General features: G+C 39.0%; 1 protein-coding gene across 1 annotated transcript; it reads left to right on the top strand.

The window, feature by feature from the left end:
- Positions 1–237: 237 nt before the first annotated feature.
- Positions 238–18766, top strand: cc2d1b (coiled-coil and C2 domain containing 1B). Its single transcript, XM_053330173.1, has 26 exons — positions 238–269; positions 550–654; positions 1741–1885; positions 4876–4979; positions 5967–6086; positions 6493–6639; positions 7363–7705; positions 8259–8377; positions 9264–9342; positions 9669–9749; positions 10539–10684; positions 11186–11258; positions 11490–11629; positions 11749–11875; positions 13880–14052; positions 14189–14314; positions 15089–15147; positions 15435–15551; positions 15942–16015; positions 16458–16516; positions 16620–16671; positions 17089–17188; positions 17851–17941; positions 18156–18278; positions 18388–18438; positions 18584–18766. Exons 2-25 carry the CDS (start codon positions 592–594, stop codon positions 18397–18399), a joined length of 2673 nt encoding a protein of 890 aa, XP_053186148.1. The 5' UTR covers positions 238–269; positions 550–591; the 3' UTR covers positions 18400–18438; positions 18584–18766.
- The last annotated feature ends 3119 nt before the right edge of the window (positions 18767–21885 follow it).

The following is a 21885-nucleotide window of genomic DNA, read 5'->3' as shown; positions in this document are numbered from 1 at the left end:
ATGTAAAATATAATAACAAAAACGCTTTATATATACTATAGAAGGTTTCCACGAAATTAGTGTAAAATTAAAGGACTAAATTGCACACTTAATGTTTTTATTTGTGCATTGTATTGATGTATAAAGTGCCTGACAGACAGCACTTAGGGCTTCACAGTGTACTCATTATGGGGACGCTCCCTCCGTCTGCGCATGCGCACTCAACATCCAGCTATCATGTCAAAGCTCAGAAATGAAAGTGCTCCTCTGATGAAGTGGTGAACCAGCAGGTACGGACTCACTCTTTCTAAAGTTTATAGGACCATCTCTAAAGCTTGTACTCACAGTTACAGCCTGATACTTTCTCATAAATTAACTTTTTTCTAGTCAGAAGCTGGATAAACATGACCTAGCTACAGCAGCTAGCCGCTCTGCTAATCGTTTCCGTCTGTTTGGCAGCTCTTGTTGTTTTTAGGAGGCACCTGACAACCGCTCACATGATTTAAACTACAGACACCACACCGATGGCATTACACAACAGCTTTTCTTTCAATGTGCTTGTGTTTGTAGGTGTATTTTGGACCACAGGGCTTGTTAAAGAGCAGCAGCAGCATGTTTGGTAAGAAGAAGAGAGCTGCAGCACCCAAAGGACAGGGCGCTGCTGCAGCCAAGCAGGTAACCACAACACCCATCTGCCTTTATGTTTTATTGTTTATTGTAAGGTTTAATACTCCTGCTGTGGCCTAGAGAGGTGTCAAAATGTCCTGCTATTTCCTGCTATGTTGCAATGGTGTTATCATTATAATCACATTTCCTGAAAACCTCCTATTAGTGCTAAAATATAATTAAATAAAGAGTTCACACCATGATGACAGAGCTGTGTTTCTCTATGTTTGCAGCATTGTTGCACTCTGCTTACAAAACAACAGGGCTGTGCAAGATAGATAAATATAGATGGATACTTTATTGATCCTTCACAGGTAATTGCTTGGTTTACAGCAGCTGTATCCACAGCAAGACAGCAATACATAACATGATATAGAAACATATGGAAGCCCATTTCTGTCATTGTGATACAAAAAATATGTGTAAGTCATTATAATGAGAAACAAACTCAAAATAATGACATAGAAACACAAAATAACGACAAACAACTCAAAATAACTCAAAAGAAATAACGTATTAAAGAAAATTACCCAAAAGTTGCACTAATAAAACAAATATGTGCATATATACGTAATAAATAATAATAAAATACTCTGTGTGCCAGTAAAAGTGCCCTCCAGAATCAGAACTGACTGAATATCACTTTAAATACAGCTCAGTGTCCGTGTTAAATTCATGAATATTTCCTGATGAACTTGATCAATAGATTCCTGGAGTGTTATCTGCAAAGTTAGTCAAATACTGTTTTAACAGGTAAAGACATTTGTAAGCACACACAGATCATAACAGTGGTTTAGCTGAGCTCTTACAGGTCAGTTATAGCCAAATGAAATCAAACTGCTGATAGTCGTAGTAATTTGTTTATTGGGAGCATGTCCAATGTTAAACTGAACTACAGTTAGCTGACGAAGGCAAGAGAGCTGCTCTGTGTTCACGGTTTCTTCTGGAAATGATGATAATCACAGTGATGGAAATGGAAATGGAAATATTTAGTGTTATTGATACTGCTGTAGTCTATCGTAGAAACCAGCACATCTGTAGCCCTGACAACAGCTGCCAATGAGATTAAATTAATCTCTTGCTTCCTGGTTTCAGATGGGTCTGTTTGTAGACCTGAACCCTGAGGAGATGATGATGGGTATGGAGGACAATTTGGACGACCCGGACTTGGAGGCAGAACTCGCTGCTATTACTGGAAATAAAGCTGCTGCGGGAGGAAGAGCCAAGCAGAAGGGGAAGAGTGAGTGCCGTGTTTATGATTTAAGTGACCTTTGTAGACATCTTCAGCCGTGGAAGAACTGCTCAGATCTTTTACTGAAGTAAAAGTACAAATAGAGTCATGTAAAATACTCCCAATATAAGAAAAAGTTCTGCATGAAAAATCCTACTGAAGTAAAAGTACATAAGTATTATCAGCTTGATGTTATTAAAGTATTGCAGTAAAAGTAGTAGTTTAAATTATTGTATATGACATCATTAGGTGTCATATATAAGGTTCACCAGATAAATGTGAGGGGTCGTGAGATGTTAACGGAAGAGGAAGAAGAAGAAGAAAAAAGTTCTACTACACAAAGCTGTTTCTCTGATCTTTGATTTTTGGTTAAATATTTGATCATTTGAACATTTATTTAAATGAGACTAGCTGTCAAATAAATGTAGTGAAGTGAAAAGTAGAGTATTTCCCTTTCATAAATTAGCAAGTAAGTACACTACTGAAGTAAATGTGCCTTGTAACTTTCCACCACTGAACATATTCGTATTATTTTCTATGATTGAACTAATATTCATACGTCATTGTGCTCCACTGATGTGTGGAGAGAGCTTTGTACTCGTATCGAGTCTGCAGGGCCAAAAGTATGTGATCAGTCAAGCATTACCGGCCTGGATCCAGACCTCAGGCTACATCCACATTACAGGCCTTAATGTGCTAAAGTCATAACCCATTATTCATGTTGATGGTTCATATTCATGTCTGTTTGTATAGCCAGAGATATGAATCAGATGTAGGACCACATACACATATGTGGCCCAGAACTCATAGAGAAAGGGTCTTTTTCATATTTCCGTTAAAAAAAAAATCAGGTCTGAGTCACTTAGAGGCAAAAAAATCAAGTTGTGCTCACTGCAGAGCCAAATGGTTGGACCTAGTCCAGCTCCACTTCTCTGGACCTGGTCCAGCTCCACCCTTCTGTGCTGACTTGCGTGCCACCCCTCTTTTATTTTAGCCTGAACTTCATGCCATGTGTTATTCAGACTGCGCCTCTACACACATGCAGGACAAATCTAAACCAGAGTGTTTGATTTTATAATAAACTGATCTACTCATCCAAAAGGCAGCGTGCAGTCACAGAGAGATTCAAAGCCAGTTCAAACAGCGTATTACATATTTATTTTCCTTAAATATGTAACAAATACATCAAAAATAAATATGTTCATGAATCAAATATTATATATGCATTAGTAGACCTAAAATGGGCCACTTTGGCAACTCATGACCCACTTTTTCTTATTTTGGTGAAACAGCTAAAATATAAATTGGCCAGTGCTTAAACAGAGAGTTAAATCATTGTTCATGTGTCTTGCCAGCGAAGTATCATCGTCACCAGTGCATCACAGCAAGGTTCCTCATGTCTTCAACGTTCATACAGCGTGTTGAAGGAAAATAGGCACATTAGAAACATGACAATAATAAATAAAACTGTTCGTATGATCTAAATTTTGTTTATTTTAGACATTAAAAGGTTAATTATAAATTAAGCCTTTTTCTTTTCAGCTCAAGGCTGTTTGTCAGAAAGCAAAGACAGAAATTGGCAGACAGTAAACATGATGACTTTATGAAATGTGGGCTTACCGTAAACCTGAAACTAACCACAAAGCTATTTTTGGCTTAGTTTCACAATTTTGCAGCTATAAACAAAATCAAAACGCTGAATTAATCTTCTACTGTCTTTTGTTTGTAGTTAGTCACTACCACCAAATCCTTTTTGGAAACTCCTCATTTGAATAACTCAAAGCAATTACTGTCACATGAGGTTTAAGTTCAGCCAACAACACGACAACTCGAAAAACTTGTTGTGAACCACATTGCATGAACCACAATCTGCTGTGTAGGCTTACTCTATTTCCACATCTTGCCGCCGTGCCCTCTTCCTGCTTATCCTCCACCAAACTTTGCTCCAAGACCGCTGGAGCTTGTGGAGGGGTCAGTCTCTCAGGGTGTGTTGCCATCTTGAACTTGGCCGTGGTCCTTCTCTCAGTCATCGTCCTCTTTCTCGAGGACCCCTGCCGCCAATAGCTGCTTTGATTTGTGTCTGTCCGCCACCTTTCCAAGTGGTTCTCACTGAACTAGCACTACCAAGGGGTATGAGTGAGTTTGGGTGGGGCTGGACCAGAGCTGGGGTCCAGCTGAGTTTAGATGTGGAGCGGGACTAGGCCAAGCTTCACCCTTTGGCTTTGCAGTGAGCAGCCTCTAAAAAAACATCTTATTTTGGGCCGTTTCAGCATGTAATATGAACGTAACCTCAATCAAGGCTAACATCTGCTAGGACATTAGATCCACATTCATCCACTCGTCTTTCCACAACATTTTGGGGAGAGATTTTTCTCCCATCCAGCAGTAATAACAACATTAGAAAGGGTGAGCGCTGGGCTCGGCTCGTAGTAGACGCGCCACATTGGCAGAGAATCCCAAATGTGTTGGGTGATTGAGGTCAGAGCTCTGTGTAGGCCAGTTACCGTAAGTTCTTTCATACCAAACCGGTAAACCTGTCTCACCTTTTTGGACCCGGCATTGTGCACTGGGGTTATCGTCATGTTGAGACAGGTAAAGTTCTTCCTCAAACTGTTATTTCTGTCTCCCAAAGGACTCAAAACACTGTTAGTTGCTCCCTTTTTAAAATATCTTCTGTACAACATTAGAGAAAGTATGACGTTACAGGCCCCAAGTGGCTCTTTGTTAGGAAATCAACACTCTCAACAATGAAGACAATGGCGTCTAGAGTCCTTTTGGTGATACAGTTACAGTTTTTTGGTGTCAGCTCATGGACACTTTCTTCGTATCCACATACTTTTGGCTACGTGGTATATTAATGATACATGTAAGCTGCTGTAAACCTCCTGCACTGACTGACAAATATCTCTACACATGTGATATCCAGAGAGAAAAGCTATACTAGTTGGGTTTAACAGTTTTTTCATTGACGTTATTATTACTATCTTATCATGTGACAGCCCCCCTGCCCATGGAGGACATCGCGAAAATGGCTGACGAGTGCATGAGAGATCTGGATGACGATGAGGATGACGACAATTTGGAAGACGATGAAGATCTGTTGGTTGGTGTTTGTGTATATTTTATGTTTCCCAAGTTTCTCTTTTAGAATTTCTGTCAAAAGCTGTACTAACATAATGCAACCATGATAGTATTTTATTACGAACAATTTTGTGCTTGTGATGAGTTTTTTTGTTGTCAAAAAGTCGTGTTGCCTTCACACACTCATCGTGATCCTGTAAAGTCAAGTTTAACATGTGATAAATGATAAATGGTGGATATAACTGTTATTGTTAGTCAAAAATAAGTGGTACTGTGCTGCAATGACAGAGTGCGTAAGTTAATCACTTCTGTTGCTGATGTTTTAATGGTAAAGTTACTTTAATGCATGAGCTGAAATTTTTAACATCAGAATCGGAGAAACATCACGTCATGGCATACTTTCCCGTTTGACGAATTTGTTGCATGTCTTGGTTCATTCAAGGTTGCTCTACCATTAATAGAAAAAGATAACGCCCACTTTATTTCCATTTTTGACCGACTTTGTGGAAAATCTTTTTATTGACACACTTAGCTGCACAAGCATTTTTATCCTTTTTGTAGCTCCAAGTTAACTTTACTTTATTTTGTCCAATAAAAAACTATGAAGACTTAAACCGGTAAAACTACGAGAGTAAAACCAACACAGTATAAATGTCATGATAACCATAAACCAGTATAGCTATCCACCACACTACTGAACCACCTTTGACCAGCTTGACATGTTAGGTTTGCTTGTTCTGTATTTTTTTTTAAACGCTATAGAAATGCATGTGTAGATACCACAGTAACCATGGTAACAGTAACAAACAGCTTTTATGGGGTTAATGATGGTTGGTGATTTACTGACACTTGCATTTGTTTGTGAAACCAGAGAAAACAAAAAATTAACCTCTAATGGAAACTGTGTCTCACTCTCTCTATACTCTGATATCCGGCTTTGTATATGAACAATCAAAAGTTGGCCTTTTGATCAGTCGCTGTATTTCTCCCCCCGCCCCCCCTACATTAGGCAGAGCTGCAGGAAGTGGTGGGTGAGGAGGAAGCTGGAGATGTTGTAATTCCTTCCCCCACATCCTCTGCCAACGCTGAATCTTCTCAAGCTGCTACGCCAGAGTCCACAACGCCACAGGTACAACACACGCTGCTCTCTGCCAGTCTGGAAACTGACACTGAACAACAACATATGTGTCAAACTGTAGACAAACAAGACATTTTTGTCTATTTCCTCAAACAGGAAAGGACAGATGGGTTTGTCCTCCTTCCCTGCTGAGTGTTTACAGCATTTTTGTAGTAGTGCATCCAAATAATAGTTGTTAACCTTATGATTTGTCTGGTAATGTCTTATAACGTCTCTCTTGCGGTGCATTCTTGTCACATTTAGTCCATCTGTACTTCAGTCTTCTTGAAATGCTTTGAATACGATGTGCGCCCCGTGTTTTAAATTAGTGATGAACGATGAAATATAGAAAAGCAGATTTGCTGTTTTCATATCGTGCTGACAGTGTCTCGCTGTTGTTTTTGGGGTTTTTGTGAAGCAGCAGGAGGTGAAGGTCTCCTCAGCAGCACCCGGCAGCCTCCAGCACACCTTAGAGGAGAGAATAGATATGTACAAGACGGCCTTACAAAACTCCAAGACTGCAGGAGAGACTTCCAAAGCCAGGAGATACGATCGAGGCCTGAAGGTGGGTGAGACTGCCGCCTGTTGAGATGATTTATGTGGATTATAGTAACGTTTTCCCAATAAATGACTGTGATATAAACCAGTACAATAAATATAAATGTGACAACTTGATGTCATTTTTCATTAAGATGAAGGAAAAAGCTGGTGTCTTATATTTTCCTTACTGCCAACAAATCACATAAAAGGATCCAAAACCAAGTGGAAGTGATTCCTCTCAATGTCTGACCTCCCCAGTTGATCTGTGGCACTCAGTCTCAAGCCCAGTGGTTCCTGATGAAGACTTAAATGTATCTTTTATGAAACAAACCAAATATATAGTTTACGCTTTTAAAACTCATTCTGTATATTAAGTGGCAAAATAATCTTAAAAAAGAGTTGTCATACACCTCTTTACCCATATGAGTGTCTGTATCTCAAGTGGAAGCTGTTAGATTAATTAATAAGTGAAAAAACATCTTTTAAAAGCAGTTTTCAAGTTAAAAACAACACAAAACTGAATACTGTTTGTAAATGATGTGAGCAAAGATGCATCCTGCTTATGGATGCATTATAATTCACACAAACTATATATTTTAATATAAAATATACCTGCCCCTTAAATTCCTCTTTTATTTCTAATTGATATCTTGAATTGCTAGATTTCAGTAATCCCTCCTTTTATTAAACATGATTTCAAACATCTGTAAAACCTCATTTGATAGACTGTTTCTGTTGCTCTCCACAGACTCTGCAGACGATGTTAGTTGCTGTCAAAAAAGGGAGACCTGTGAATGAGGCAGAGATCCCTCCGCCTGTTGCCACGGGAGCCCCGAAAGCTCCTGCTTCTCGACCCACCGTTCCCCAACGACCGGCTCCTCCTGTACCCTCGCGTCCTCGACCTACTCCTTCAGATCAGCAGGGAGAGTCGGAGGCCGCGACGTCTCCGTCTGCTGTGCCAGAGATCGTCACGCCCAGCAGTGAAGAGGAGCCCTCGTCCTCCACCACCCTGCTCACTCCGAGCAGCCTCCCATCACCAGAGCAGCAGGCGGAGGAGCCCGCTGACCTGCCGCCAGCCAGTCTGACAGATGGTCAGTTTCACTTGGATTAAAGCAACTTCAATCTGTGATAATGTTGTTTACTAGAGACCGAGCCTTACTTTTAAAAACAGGAAGCATTTACATTCATTCAGATCTGTATGACCATCATACTTTCTTAAAGTTCAAGTTGATGATATCAAATGTCTTGTTTTGTCAAACTAACAGTCCAAAACCTAAAGATGTTCAGTTTACAATCAACTAAGACAAAGAAAAGCAGCAAATTCTCAAACTAAGGAATATTTTGGCATTGTTTGCTCACTAATTGTTCCAGCTGTACATCATAACCATTGTCCCTTTTTCTCATGCATTCAAATCAAATCAGTTTTATTTATATAGCACCAAATCACAATAGAAGTAATCTCAGGGCACTTTTCACATAAAGCAGGTCTATACCGTACTCTTTAATTTAGAGACCCAGCATTCCCCAATAAGCAAGTAAACATTAAATCATTGTCTTGCAGCTTCTAGAAATAGTTTGACTATGTGATGAATACAGCGTTTCACTCTGGTAATTGTTGTGTGCTTCTGTCTCGTGAATCCACAGCGAATGAGGCGACCAAGAAGATGCTTCTGGAGAGGCAGAAAGAATACAAGATCGCAGCGCTGACAGCCAAGAAGCAGGGAGATGCGGAGCAAGCTATGCTTTACTTCAAGACCAGCAAGGTGAGTTTGTAGGAAAACAACCGTCGACTGAGACAGAGCCTCCTTTATGGGAATCTGTCAGCGTAGCGTTGTGTTTTAAATCTTCTAAATTATGTTTGTCAGCATTTTATCCTCAGGGTGGATTCATGTTTAAGGGCAGTGACAGGAAAGTGTCGTGTGAGGAGAAACGTGCTTCATAAATCACGTACAGTATGTTTAAAGTGACAGCTTCCTGGTTAAGGTTAAGGTTTTAACATCTCAAACATTTTAGTTACTTATTTTTAGCCAAGTAGAATATTTTGGTGTTTTTAAGAAATATTTATTTAACCAGAATGATGCAGATGTTGACAACATAAACTGCATTAAATAACTTCTGTTTTCCTTCTTTCTTTCTTCTTTTTATATAGTTCTCCAGTAATTGTATAACTGAGTAAAACTCCAATAATATTCAGTCTTTTCTTCAACTATCACTTCAAGTTAAATAAAGATAATGACGCCTTGTAGCAGCAAACTGAGCAGCTGCTGTTATAATAACACACTTTTAACCTGATGCTTTACAGGATTGCCTTCTTTTTGTTCCTATTCAAGACAGCTAATCATATTTTTATTGTCTTTCGATAACTTACCAACATTTATCGATTTATTTAACAAACATCGATGATGAGAGTAATGAAATTATTCCAGATTTGCTGTTTTTTCATTTAGCAGAAACATCTGACTTTCAGTTAAAATACCAACACGCACTGACACATGATTATTTGTGCTGCCTCAGGCTCTGGCTGCACATTCCTGCTGCCTATTTCTCTCTCAAGTATGTGAAACATGTCAGCAATTTGGAAGTTGACAAAGACCATTATTATGTTTGACAGAGTTGGGTTTTTTTGGGGGTTTGTTTTTTGTGTTGCAGAAGTTCGATGCAGTGATTGAGGCTTTGCAGAAAGGAGAAGCAGTCGACCTGAGTGAACTTCCTCCATCTCCTGGACAAGGTAAGGAACATAATATGACTTATTCTAGTAATATATAATAATAAATCATTAAAAGACACAAAAGTATAACTTGTGATTGTGCAGGTGAAATATGATAAATCATGAAGGAAATAAAAAGAACTAAATTAAATTAAATTACATTTTTAACACAAATTATTGATTTCCTGAAATTGGATGATTGGAGGAAATGTTTAATCAATGGTTTCATCAGTAAATACGTTCATAAAATAAGCAGCTGATGATGTTGGAGTATTGTAAACAGAAACCTGGAGTATCGTCTCCGGTATGTGTCAGGTTTATCTTGTGTTATTATGTCATTGGTGCAGGAGGAAGCTCCGCTGGGATGAAGGAACCGTCGACTGAACAAAACACAGAAGTCATCCAACCGGTTGCAGCAGCTCCTGCAGGTTATAATACTTCCAACTTTGATTAGCTGTATGTATCCAAATGTGTTGTTACAGCGAGATAAGTTTCTCTTTGACCAGTCATGCTCTTTGCCCCCCCCCCCCCCCCCCCCCCCCCACACTTACTGCACTCAACAGTATCTCTATCTAGCAGCTAATGTGAGCTCTAGGTTTTACTGAAGATCTCAGGAAAATGACGACATGCTGCTTGTGGTGTACGAGTGCAGCGTGATTGTGCATTAGCCTGCCTTCAGACAGCGTAATGTAATAATGGCACAGGAGAATACATTTAAAGTAAACACAGAGTCAAACCAAGGCTGCATGTGGTGGAGTTAAAGGTTACTGAAGCCATCACCATGAAACTAGATGAAATAACAATGGACAATAGTTTTCCTGTTAAAGAAAGAGGAAATACTATTACACAGTTATTATGAAGACCGGTCATATTGAGAAATATCCAGTACGGGAAGTTGGCACTGAATGCAAGTCTGATTTCTAGTCTCGTTAATTTAATCTTTAAACAGATATTTTACTATTTAAACCATAACTTCAGCTTGTTTGAAAGTGCATGTATTGTTTTGGTGTCAATGCCATACATCAGGAATCATATCAGCACCAATACTGAAACATTTCTAACTCTATTCAGGCTTACAGTTAAGTCAGTATACCATAACCTCTTTTGATTGGTGTTAAATAGCAACTTTCTTTAGTTTTCAGTTCCCAAACTTACTCAGATAAAGAACTCTGATATTATAAACTATGTTGTCTCACTCCCTCTGTGTATCTCATCAGCCCCTGCAGCTGCCGCAGCTCCTGCAGCCCCGAAGGACGCACTGGAGGCGCTGGAGCAGAGACGTGCCAAGTATGTGGAGGCGTCTGCTCAGGCTAAAGCCAGCGGAGACGACCGCAAGGCCCGAATGCACGACCGCATCGCCAAGGTAGGAGAAGCAACTCTTCTCCTGATGTCCTGCAGAGAACTTAAAACATAACATGAAGCTGTGGTCAGGTGTGGACTTGCTGTTTGTTTATCTCTGTTATTACAGCGGTCACAGAGTGAAATAGAAGGAGTAAGTTCAGTCAATGGGGGAAAGTACAAAGTAATCAGTATATCAGTTAAAGACATTTTTACTGCTTCAGTGAGTTATTTCTACATTGTTTGAACAATATAAACAATTAAAGTTACAATGATAAACTTCCCATGTTTGTAACAATGACCTGAACTGTATAAGAGCACAGAAAAGCTGTAGTGATGTTGAATATTAAGAAAAAAGTGAAAAAGCACTAAACTTTTATCTTAATGCAGTAACAAACCCTTTCACTTTTCACCCCTCTTCAAAAAATGCTGCATCCTGAAGATATGAAATGAAGATAGTGGCTGAAATTACAGAAGCTTGAGTTTTGCTGTTTCACAACATTTAACCTCTCTCCTCCTCTTGCAGCAATACCAGAGTGCCATCCGAGCTCACAAAGCAGGAAAAGCAGTCAACTTTGACGAGCTCCCTGTTCCCCCCGGTGAGATTCTTCTGTGATTCCTGTTTTCAAGGCATTTCATTTCTAAGCTATATTCAGCTCTGTGAAACTGGATTAGCGTCATGCTTCCGCCTCTGTAGACCCGGGGTGTTACCGTAAAAGCTGTCGGCGCCTCAAGACGTCTTTTTGTACTTGACCAACAAAGTCTATGTAGAAAAGAGTGTCGAAGAAGTGTAATATAATTTATAATGAGCGTTTCTTTTTATTATACAGGCTTTCCTCCAATCCCAGGCCAGAAGGCGACAGGAGCTGAGCAGGGATTTATCGCTGCGCTTGAGGCCGCCAATAAGCTCGCCTCTACTGATGCTACTGAAGTCGCCGATGAAGAAGAAGATGAGGAGAAGGAGGAAGAGGTAAGCGTCACATGATCACATTCTGATTTAGGATCCTGTGTTTGAATCAGTTATGATTAATAATGATTTGTTTGTATTAGATTGTAAAAAGTCTGAAAGGTGCTCATTGTTTGTTGTAGTCAAAGCCGGCTGCTCCAGAAATAAAGAAACCAACGTTAGAAGTTCCTGCTGCGAGTCAGGGACGGAAAAGGACTCCGTCAGCTTCACCTGACAGAACAACATCCAGAGAAGGACTCTCACCAACAGGTCAGCCCAAACTAGAGACTGATACCAATACCAGTATCAGAAATGCCTTCAATACTGGATCAAATATTTATAATTTATTAATAAACTTTAAAGTAGTTTCACACCCCGTTAAACAGCAGTTGTCCTGGATATCAGTTCTTCTTCACTGCTCCAAAAACAGCAGCATACACAGCATGCTGCACTGGCAACACTGGCACTGGCAACAGCAAAAAAAATGATTTGACATCCAATAAATAGCAATTTGTCCCACCAGTAAAAAGGCAACATGTTCACTTCTGAGGAGTCTTACAAAGCATTTTAAGACACATTACAGCAAAAGACAGGAATCATATCACATCCATACAGGGTTTGTAGTATAGGGTCGGTAGTTCAGGTATCAGAATCGGTATCAGGAAAGAATAAAATGGTATTGTAACATCTTTAGTCCAAACAGGAGCCAAACACTCAGAGAAGCCTTTTGTGAAATCAGTCACAGGGAGTCAGTTTAACTTCAGTGAATCTGAACATGTTTGATCACTTAACAGCAGGAGACAACAACACTGCTTAGACGCAGCACCACAGGCTGCTGCTGGTGTGTTCAGGAAGGGTCGAGATGAGTTCACTGATGTTTCATTCATGACTTTGTAAGTGTACTGTCGGAGCTCACTGAAGTTATCTTTTTTATTTTCTATTCACTAGTCTGGCATTTGATACAACGCCTTACTCAAGAATTGAAGAATAACAACGCTAGATATTACACTTAACAGAGCAGATGGATAAAAGTATGGATCTACCTTTTTCCTTGGTCCCATCATCACATTAAAATGCAGGAAACACAAATCATTAACTATCTTTTCAAACCAGAACCAGAAGTTACGTCAACTTTTTTTATTATCTGAGACCAAACAACTCTGTTCCCTCAAATGAATTAATCTGAATCCTATCCCATCATGTTCACCAGTTCAATTTCCGCTGCCATTGTTGAAGATAAAACAGTAAAAATGTGTTTGTGATATTCCTGCGGTTCAGTTTGTATCACTTCCAGCGCTCCAAGAAACATTTTATATGACATATTTATTGCTTATTGCCTTAAGTGAAAAAAAAAAAGTGCAGTTGTGCAGACACACTGTGGACACAAGTTGCTTCTTTGATACAAAATAAGTCATTGTTCAGTATCTGTAATCCCTACAGGGGAAATAAAAACATGTCTAGATTGAAAACAGATTATGAAATAGTATCTCATTTATTAAATGTGCACAATTACAGCACTGTCTCCAGAGCTCACTCAGAAACATTCACATTGTTCACATCAAAGAGCATTCGATCTTCCTCCTTTTAATCATCGGTCAAGAAACTTTTTAGTGTCTTTCTTGTCTTCACGGTACAAGTATGTGCAGACTGAATCACATGAAGCTCTATATGTAAACCTGTCTGACTTCAATGAACTCTTACATCCAGATCCATGATTACAACACAAGGTCAGCCAATCATCTCCACCCCGTCTTTAATAGGACAACTTTTTCTAAATGTTCAGTTTGATTCAGAGCTCCTTTCTGTTTGAAGCCTTCACCAGTTTGTATTAGAAATGCACCAGTCTAAAATCATTTAATTAACCATACTCTTCTTTCTGGATCAGTTAAGTAATGCATCATCATAATCACTTTTTATCATATAATATCATATCATAAGATGAACTATAAACTATAACTTTAAATGCCCACTCTGCCACTTTGTATGCACTCATACCATGTGTTATATTCTGTTTTGTATGTCTGAGTTTTGAATGCTGAGCCACGTCTAAGATGATTTTCTGTCATTGCAGACAATCGAGTTTCTGAATCTGAATCTCTTTAAAAGAACTAATATAGTTTCCGCTCTGCTCACCTGTTTTTTTGTCACATTTCAGCCGTCAAATATAGATGTCGCCCCTTGTAACATTGGTTGTATCTCAGTGATTAATCGTTTACGTCAGCTAGCACACTGATCACTCTTTCCATCTTCTTCTCCTTCTTCTTCATCCTGCAGCGGTTCAGCAGCTAGAGTTCCTGGAGGGTCGTAAGAAGCAGTACATGAAGGCGGCCCTGCAGGCGAAGCAGAAGAACGACATGGAGCAGGCCAAGACTTTCCTCCGCACCGCCAAGGGCTTCGACCCCATGATCGAGGCGGCACGCAGCGGCAAGACGGTGGACATCAGCACGGTGAGAGCTCAGCAGACTGTAGACTCACTCTGATTCATTTACCCAGCTCACTGATGGAGATTCAGACTTGTGTCACTCGTATCTGTTGGTGTGAGAAGGTGTGCAGTAGCTGACCCGCTCTGTGCTGTACCTGTAGGTGCCGTCGCCCCCTGGTGACGAAGACGAGGACTTCATTCTGGTGCACCACAGTGACGTTCAGATCTCAGAGAAAGCCGAGCAGGTTTACACACAGCTGGCCAAGATCCTCAAAGAGCAGCGCGACGTAAGAAATAGTTTCTGATTAACAGTTATTAATCCAGATTGAGCACATTTAGATTCAGGTTTTTGGTGGCGTCCAGTTTATGCAAACCTGAATATGGATAGAAACCAGGATATTGTGTCACTTAAACGTCTGATCCAGGTTTCTGATATTCCTCTGTTGGTAAAGAAATTAGTGGCTCAGGTGTTGAGAACTGCAGATAGATCCTCAGAGACCTGAATGCTGCTGTGATCACATTTAGAGATCCAAATAACCAGGTTTTTAATGTTCCACGTGAACGTCACATCCTAAATGACAATAAAAGTGTGACAGTAATGTGCATGTAAATATACTCATTATTATTATTCTGATGAAAAAGTTTGTTATTCCCTAAATAGAGAGAAATATGATTATAGCTATATGAGAAAACTCTCCTGTAGAGACGTCTCAGTTTTAATTTAATAAATAAATAAATATAATGTATGCTTTCTATTTTAAACATCTTATTAAACATTATAAGTAAACTTCTTCAGACATGTTAGCACCGCACCGACTCTGCTCTACTCTGCTTGCACTAGGTTCAGTTTCCTCATTCTAAAGAAACTCAAAGCTCCCCAAAATCTCCCCAGAATTCAACATTTTCATCTCTCTGATATATTTAGCAGTTTCTAAATAAATTCGGATGCCAAACACAGATTTTTGTTGTTCTATTCCCCGTCTGGTTGGCTGCTTGCTCTGTTATTCTCTCGCTCTTTTCCTCGAGATGTCTGAGATGTCTTCTGGCTTTCCTCATTTTAGAAATGTATGACTCACTCCAAGCAGTTCACACACCTGGGGAACGTCACAGAAACAACAAAGTAAGATTTATGTGTCACTCAAGACGATTTTTATGAGTTTATAAACAAACTGAGATTATTATAAGACCAGAAACTGTAAATAAGTGTTTTCATTAGCGATAAATCTGTTTATATGTTGAATTAAATAGATTATCCATATCCTAAATGTATCCATTGTCCAGTTTATACAATTACATAGATAAGAAATGACAGTCTGTAGACGGATGTTTTCAGGTTGTTTGTTTGGTCTGAACCAACAGTCGCTTAATGAGATGAAGATTTATTTTAAGCTGATTAATGTGTTCCAGGTTTGAGAAGATGGCTGAGTCTTGTAAGAAGAGTCTGGAGGTCCTGAAACTGTCTCAGGCGAAGGGGCTGCCCCCTCCCAAACATCACTTTGAGGAGAGGTCGTTTCGCACAGTCAGGTGGGTACGGACAAATGACTAAAAGATTAGCTTCAATTCTGACATGTAGTCAATCAAAAGTTTTAAGGGTAGAAGATGTTATTTATATATGTTTGATATACTTTATTTCTGACAGTCTAAATATAGTGAAGTAAAGTTGTGTTTTTCAACTGTCATTCTGGTGTCCCTCTGGATTTTGTATATATATATATATATAGAGAGAAAGTAAATATAAAACGTTACCATACTAACTCTTTTTAAGCAGAGTTCACGTCTGATTGTTTCTTTATTTATTTTTTTCTGTTTTTTTCTTTGCTGAAACATCGTGCCAATAAAATACTTGTATCTTTTTTCTCTCTTTGTCTCTTTCTTCTTTTTCTTCCTGTTTTTTTTTTCTCTGTTCACTTGCAGGATATTCCCAGAGCTGAGCAGCACAGACATGGTTGTTGTCATCGTGAAAGGAATGAATCTTCCTGCTCCTAGCGGTAAAATAACACACACATACACACACATATCAGTCTTTTTATACTCTACAGTAGGTCAGCAGGAAAATGTTTGCTTAATAATATGTATAAAATTATATCCAGAAAATGTATTTTATGCTTTCAGGTGTTAGTTAGTTCTGATTTATTAAGCTCCATCTCTTCTGTGATGAAAAATGAAGCCTTAAATCTCAAATAAAAGCCTTTCTTTACTCCACAGTTGATTTCATTGTGTTTTTCTGTATGAATTAAACTCCTATTTTAGTTCTAAGTTGCATTAAAGTCGTAAGTTGCTTTATGTGATTACAGCTTAAAATGTAATTGTAAACCAACAACTCTGAATTCAGTCTGATATTTAAGATTTGCCTTTTTAAAAAAAAAGCCAAATACTGTTTTATACTTTGTGATAAACTCTCTCTTCTTCTTCTTCTTCTTCTTCTTGCAGGAATCCAAACCAACGATTTGGATGCCTACGTCAAGTTTGACTTCCCCTACCCGAGCGCTGTGAGAAAACTCAAACTACACATTCGTTTTTTTTATTTCACGGCCATCACAGGCTTCAGACGAGACGCTTCATACTCTCATACTTCTGTTTATTCACCAACAGGAGCAGCCACAGAAACACAAAACAGCTGTCATCAAAAACACTAACTCCCCAGGTGAGAATGTGAAGATGTCTGTAGACAGTGTGTGTGTGTGTGTGTGTGTGTGTGTGTGTGTGTGTTTGTGTGTGTGTGTGTTTGTGTGTGGCATTGACTTCTAATAGATCTGAATGACGTTCTTCCAGTCTGCTTTACTGTATCTCCTTTGTAGGTAACACCATCATTGAACATTGTTTGTTGTTGTTGTTGTTTTTGGTGTCTGCTGTGCTCATCATGTTAATTTGATGACAGGTTTTTTTTTAGCATATGTAGTAGTACTCCCTGAGATTTTGATGTGTTAAATCTGTGGAGTCCCCCTTTTTCAGGCTTAAAGTTTCAAGCTGGATTTATGGTTGAATCGTCTGACATTCTTGGTTTGCTGGGTGATTGTCGCCGCTGCACCTTTTCATCATCTTTTCATCATCTTTTAACCAGAATACAACCAGAGCTTCAACCTGTCAATCAACCGAAACCACCGCGGCTTCAGGAGGATTGTGACGTCGAAAGGCCTCAAACTGGAGCTGCTGCACAAAGGGTGAGTCACAGCCAGATGTCCCAGACATCCCGACTCACTGCAGGGCAACAACATCCTCACTCATGCTGCTCGGGCTGGGCATCATTTAAAAAATACCAGTACCAACCCAAGTACCCTTAAAGTCATACTGATACCAACTGAGTCATTCATTCGATACGCATCAAAATAAAAGGTCACCACTCCACCACATCTAAATGATTGGATTTTTTACACAAATTCATTTTTAAAGTCTTCAAATTATTAATATTCATGTCCGCTCTGATCGGTGGCAGTGGGCCACATGTTGCATTAAAGTCATATTTTCTAGCTCTGGGTGCAAAAAGGGTCTATCGCGGGCATCGTTTGGCTTGGTAGCGCTTTATTTTGGTTGTTATATGTTGGTATTAACCTCAAAACTCTGCTATGTATTGTTGGAGCAGCTGTGGACTCTTGTTACTCAGTAAATAGTTTCAATCATTTATTATCAAAGTTGTAACTAGTCATATCAGTTAATCAGCAAATTACCTTCTCAATTAACATGTTTAGTAATTAAGAATAAAACAATAGTAAATAAAAATACCCAGCCCTACTCTCATAAAATAAAATATCAAAGTAGCTGAGAGGCGGCTGTGTGTCTTTCTATGTTGCCGTGGTGACGCTGTTTTCTCCGTGTCATCTCACAGCGGTTTCCTGCGGAGCGACAAGCCGGTCGGGACGGCCCACGTGAAGATGGAGAAACTGGAATCACAGAGTGAAATCAGAGAGATTGTAGAGGTGAGCAGCACCACGAAAAAAACCTGATGATAATGATGATGTTTTAATATTTGTTGATCCACGAGAACACGAGCTAACAGAGGTCATGTGGTTTAAGATGCGGCAACAGAATCCGCCGCCACAATAGCTGATGACTTTTCCCTCTCGAATATGCAAAAATGCCAAATATCAGCTTCTCATGCTTCTCTTTGTTTCCTCGTGGCTCTCGTGTCAGGTGATGGACGGTCGTAAGCCGACAGGAGGTCGCGTTGAAGTGAAGATCCGACTGCGGGAGCCTCTGAGCGGTCAGGACATGCAGTCGAGCACAGAGCGCTGGCTGGTGATCGATTCGTCACAGGTAGCCTTAAATACACATCACAGTGTTTCTATTCATGCTGCTTAATTATCTTTAAAAACAGAGCTGAGATTGAGGAAGACTTCTGATGCAGGTTGTTTTTGTCTCCAAGGTTCTTGTTTAGATGTTTCTTTGAGATTAAACATCATCAAACAAGCTACAGGTAATTTTTAACATTTTTTTGTGCCTGAAATGAATGAAAATGAAGTAAAAATCATGTTTACTGTTTATTATAATAGCGTTTTACTCCAGGCTCAGTTAAATATAAGTGTTTGAGGTTGTGTTTGACACCACATCTCTGTCCGCAGATTAAAGGCACTCAATCAGAAACACTCAGAGGAGGATGAGGATGAGGAGGAGGAAGGAGAGAGGAAGGAGTCGAGGATCCGACGAGCTCGGCTTCTTAGCTCGGATCAGACTCAGACTTAAACGGGTCGTTCGACTTCTTTAAAACTTTTTGCACATTGCGAGACACACGAGCTCCCTTTCACACAGCGGTCACGGACTCCGGCTGATGGACAAATATCTGTTGTCACAGCAACGGGGGAAGGTCTCACAGATTGCTAGATTGCATCGGGAAGACTCGAAGGCTTCCTGTGAGATTTATTGCAGAGGAAATGAAACAAGGCAAAAGTTTTATCGATCTGAAAGTTTCCCTGGAGCTCCTGGAGGACGGAGCGGAGCGGCGGCGGCGGGGGCAGTGTGTCCTCCGCTCACGCTGAAGTCTCAAGTGTCGAGCTAACCTTGATCCTGCTGCCCCGACCCGACTTTAGTTATAATATAATATCAAAGAATGTGCACATATTCCTCATATACAGCTCTGGTATCTAGAACTGCACCTATGCACTAATACCAAAGTAATCACTGTTGCTGTAAAATCCTGCGTATTTGAATTGCCTTTAGCTGCCAAAACCAGTTACTACGACAACACGAAGAGAGTTTAATATATGTGACGGGACAACAACGGTTTCTTTTTTTTCTTTCTTTCTTTCACAATTTTCCTGGTTTTCAGTGAGAGAGAGAGAGAGAGAGGGAGAGAGCGGGTGGGCGGCACTTTCACAGATGTTTTACAGGAGCAAAGCCAAGAAGTTGTGATAAAAGGTACGATGATGTAATAATTAAATATTTTATTATAGACCACACTCCCTTTTTTTTTTTGGGACACTTTTCACCTTAATACGTCCTCTTAACTGCGGACACTAAACTACATGTTTCAAACCTTTTCACAGCTTTAGGATGGTTAGAATTATATTATATTACATATATATATATATATACATATATATATGTTTGTGGTTGTTTACACTGAAGAGCACGTTAGAAGTCGATTAATTGATCGTCAGAAAATTAATGGCAAACTTTTTGTTAATTGATTAATCATTTTATTCTTTTATTTGAGCAAAAAATGCCAAAAATTGTGTCCAACTTCTCAAATTTGATGAATCTGTGATGTTTTTTTGGAGGTTTCAGACAAAATTAGACACATAAAGATGAATCCTGTGACTCTGGGAAATTATTACGATTCTCTCTTTTTTTGACATTTTATTGACAAAAGGATTATTTGAGAAAATACTTATTTGCAGCCATAGTTAGAATCGCAACAGAGATGAGTTCAGCTGATATTTAACTAGTGTGGTAAATAAAACGAGTTTTAGTATATTTTAATATATTTTTTATCTTTTAAAGGCAACATCCATTATTACGAATGGTCTCCTTAAAAAATGAAAAAAGTGCACGCTGCAGCTCCCAATGCAGGTAAGTTTAAAAAGTATCTTATTAAATCTACCTGCATTGGGAGCTGCAGCGTGCAGACTTTTTCTTCTTCTTGCTTTTACACATTTAGTTCTTTTGTTTTTTTACTCCAGATGTGCGCGTCTACCACAAAAAATGTTACTAATAGCATCCCTTAAAATATTGAATATTTAAGTTTAAGGAATAGCTCAACTCTTATTTGTTTCCTTGTGAAGAATTAAGAAGATGAATACTGATTTCATGTCTGTGTGTTAAATATGAAGTTGTAGCCAGGAGGCAGATAGCTTAGCTTAGCTTAGCATAAAGACTGGAAACAGTAGGAAACTGCTAGCCTGGTTCTGTCTGTTTACGAGGGTCTCTAATACTCACTTATTAACTCTCTGTGTCTTGTGTGTTTAAAACTGAACACAGACATGAACATAAAAATGATCATTTGTGGGTTCGGAGAGCCTCACAGTGACAATTTGTGAACTTTTAAGGTGTTGCTTTTAGCCTTTATGCTAAAGCTAAGCTAATTGCCGCCCGGCTCCAAACGTTAACACACAGAAATCAGAGGTGTCGATCTTCTCTCTGCAGGAAAGCGAGTATGTTGGTTCCTTTAATAAATGTGTTGCGTTACTCTTTTAAACTATGCATACTCTCATGACAAAGATACTGAGTCTTGAAAGGAATCCTAGTGTTTTAAAGGCCCAGTTCACCCAAATTACAAATTATTCTCAGTTTCTCTCCCATGTTTTCTTCTACCCAATGAAACAGTCAGTGATTAAAGACACACTGATGAAAATTTAGACAATTAAAAGGTAAAGCTGAAGATTTTCTATATCAACAAATCTCATCAACTAAAGCTTGATACTTCTTATTCTTCAGTGCAGTAGACCTCCGTTAGTATCCAGAAAAAACACATCAATGCTGTACATGATGATGTCACTTTAATTTAGATTAAATCACAGCGATCATGTTTTTAGTCTCTGTAGAGTAGTTCTGTGTAAGGCGGACGCTGCAGAGCATGTGCAACCTCTTAACTGACTTTTTAACTAATAAAGAGGTTTGTAATGCACAAGCGAGCGAATCACCGTAAACACATTTATATATTTCATCACTTTTTAACCCTAAAGTCAGAACTGAAATAGGAAAAAAAGGCCTTGAAATGAGATTATTTACCACTACAGCTGTTTGTTTTAATTAATTAAATGTTTTTACTTCACTGTAATCTTATCTGTTTAACTGTATTTAGTCAGTTTTATTTTATTTTCCCTCATTTTTTCATGTAAGGTAAAATAAAGGTTAATAAAAACGCCTTACACAGAATTACTCTACGGAGACTGAAAACATGATCGCGGTTTTTAAACTAACGTGTACGAAACTCTTTGTGGTGAAGAAACGTTTCACCGTGTGCAGCAGAGTGACTCCTTGACGTGATTTTAGTAGCTTTTGGACGATAATGGAGGTCTACGGCACAGAGCAACGTGATATATCAGGCTTTAGATTCACATTTAACACTTTCTTTCTCTGCACATGTAAGAAAAATACATAAAATTGTCACTTATCCTTTAAATGATAAAATGATGAGATAATAATTTGAGTGAACTGAGCCTTTAAGAGTTAAGAAGCCATAGCAACCATACTGAGCCAACTACATGAATCCCATTTCCAACAGGTTTACCTCAAAACTGTCTATAACATTTATATTTGGTTCAAATGTTTGTGGTCGTAACATTTCTCTGTTTGTAGTTTTTATTCTGAAATCATGAATCTCACATCTCAATTTAAGTTTATTATTAAAAACTTCGGACTAAATAATTAAATAATTAAAATGGTTTCACGTCGTTTACGTTCTGTGATCGCCTACTTGTTTACA

The sequence above is a fragment of the Scomber japonicus genome, chromosome 12 (assembly GCF_027409825.1).
Source record: "Scomber japonicus isolate fScoJap1 chromosome 12, fScoJap1.pri, whole genome shotgun sequence".
Taxonomy (NCBI): Eukaryota; Metazoa; Chordata; class Actinopteri; order Scombriformes; family Scombridae; genus Scomber; species Scomber japonicus.
Note: the sequence above shows the minus strand (reverse complement) of the source record. Positions and strands in the feature narration are given on the sequence as shown.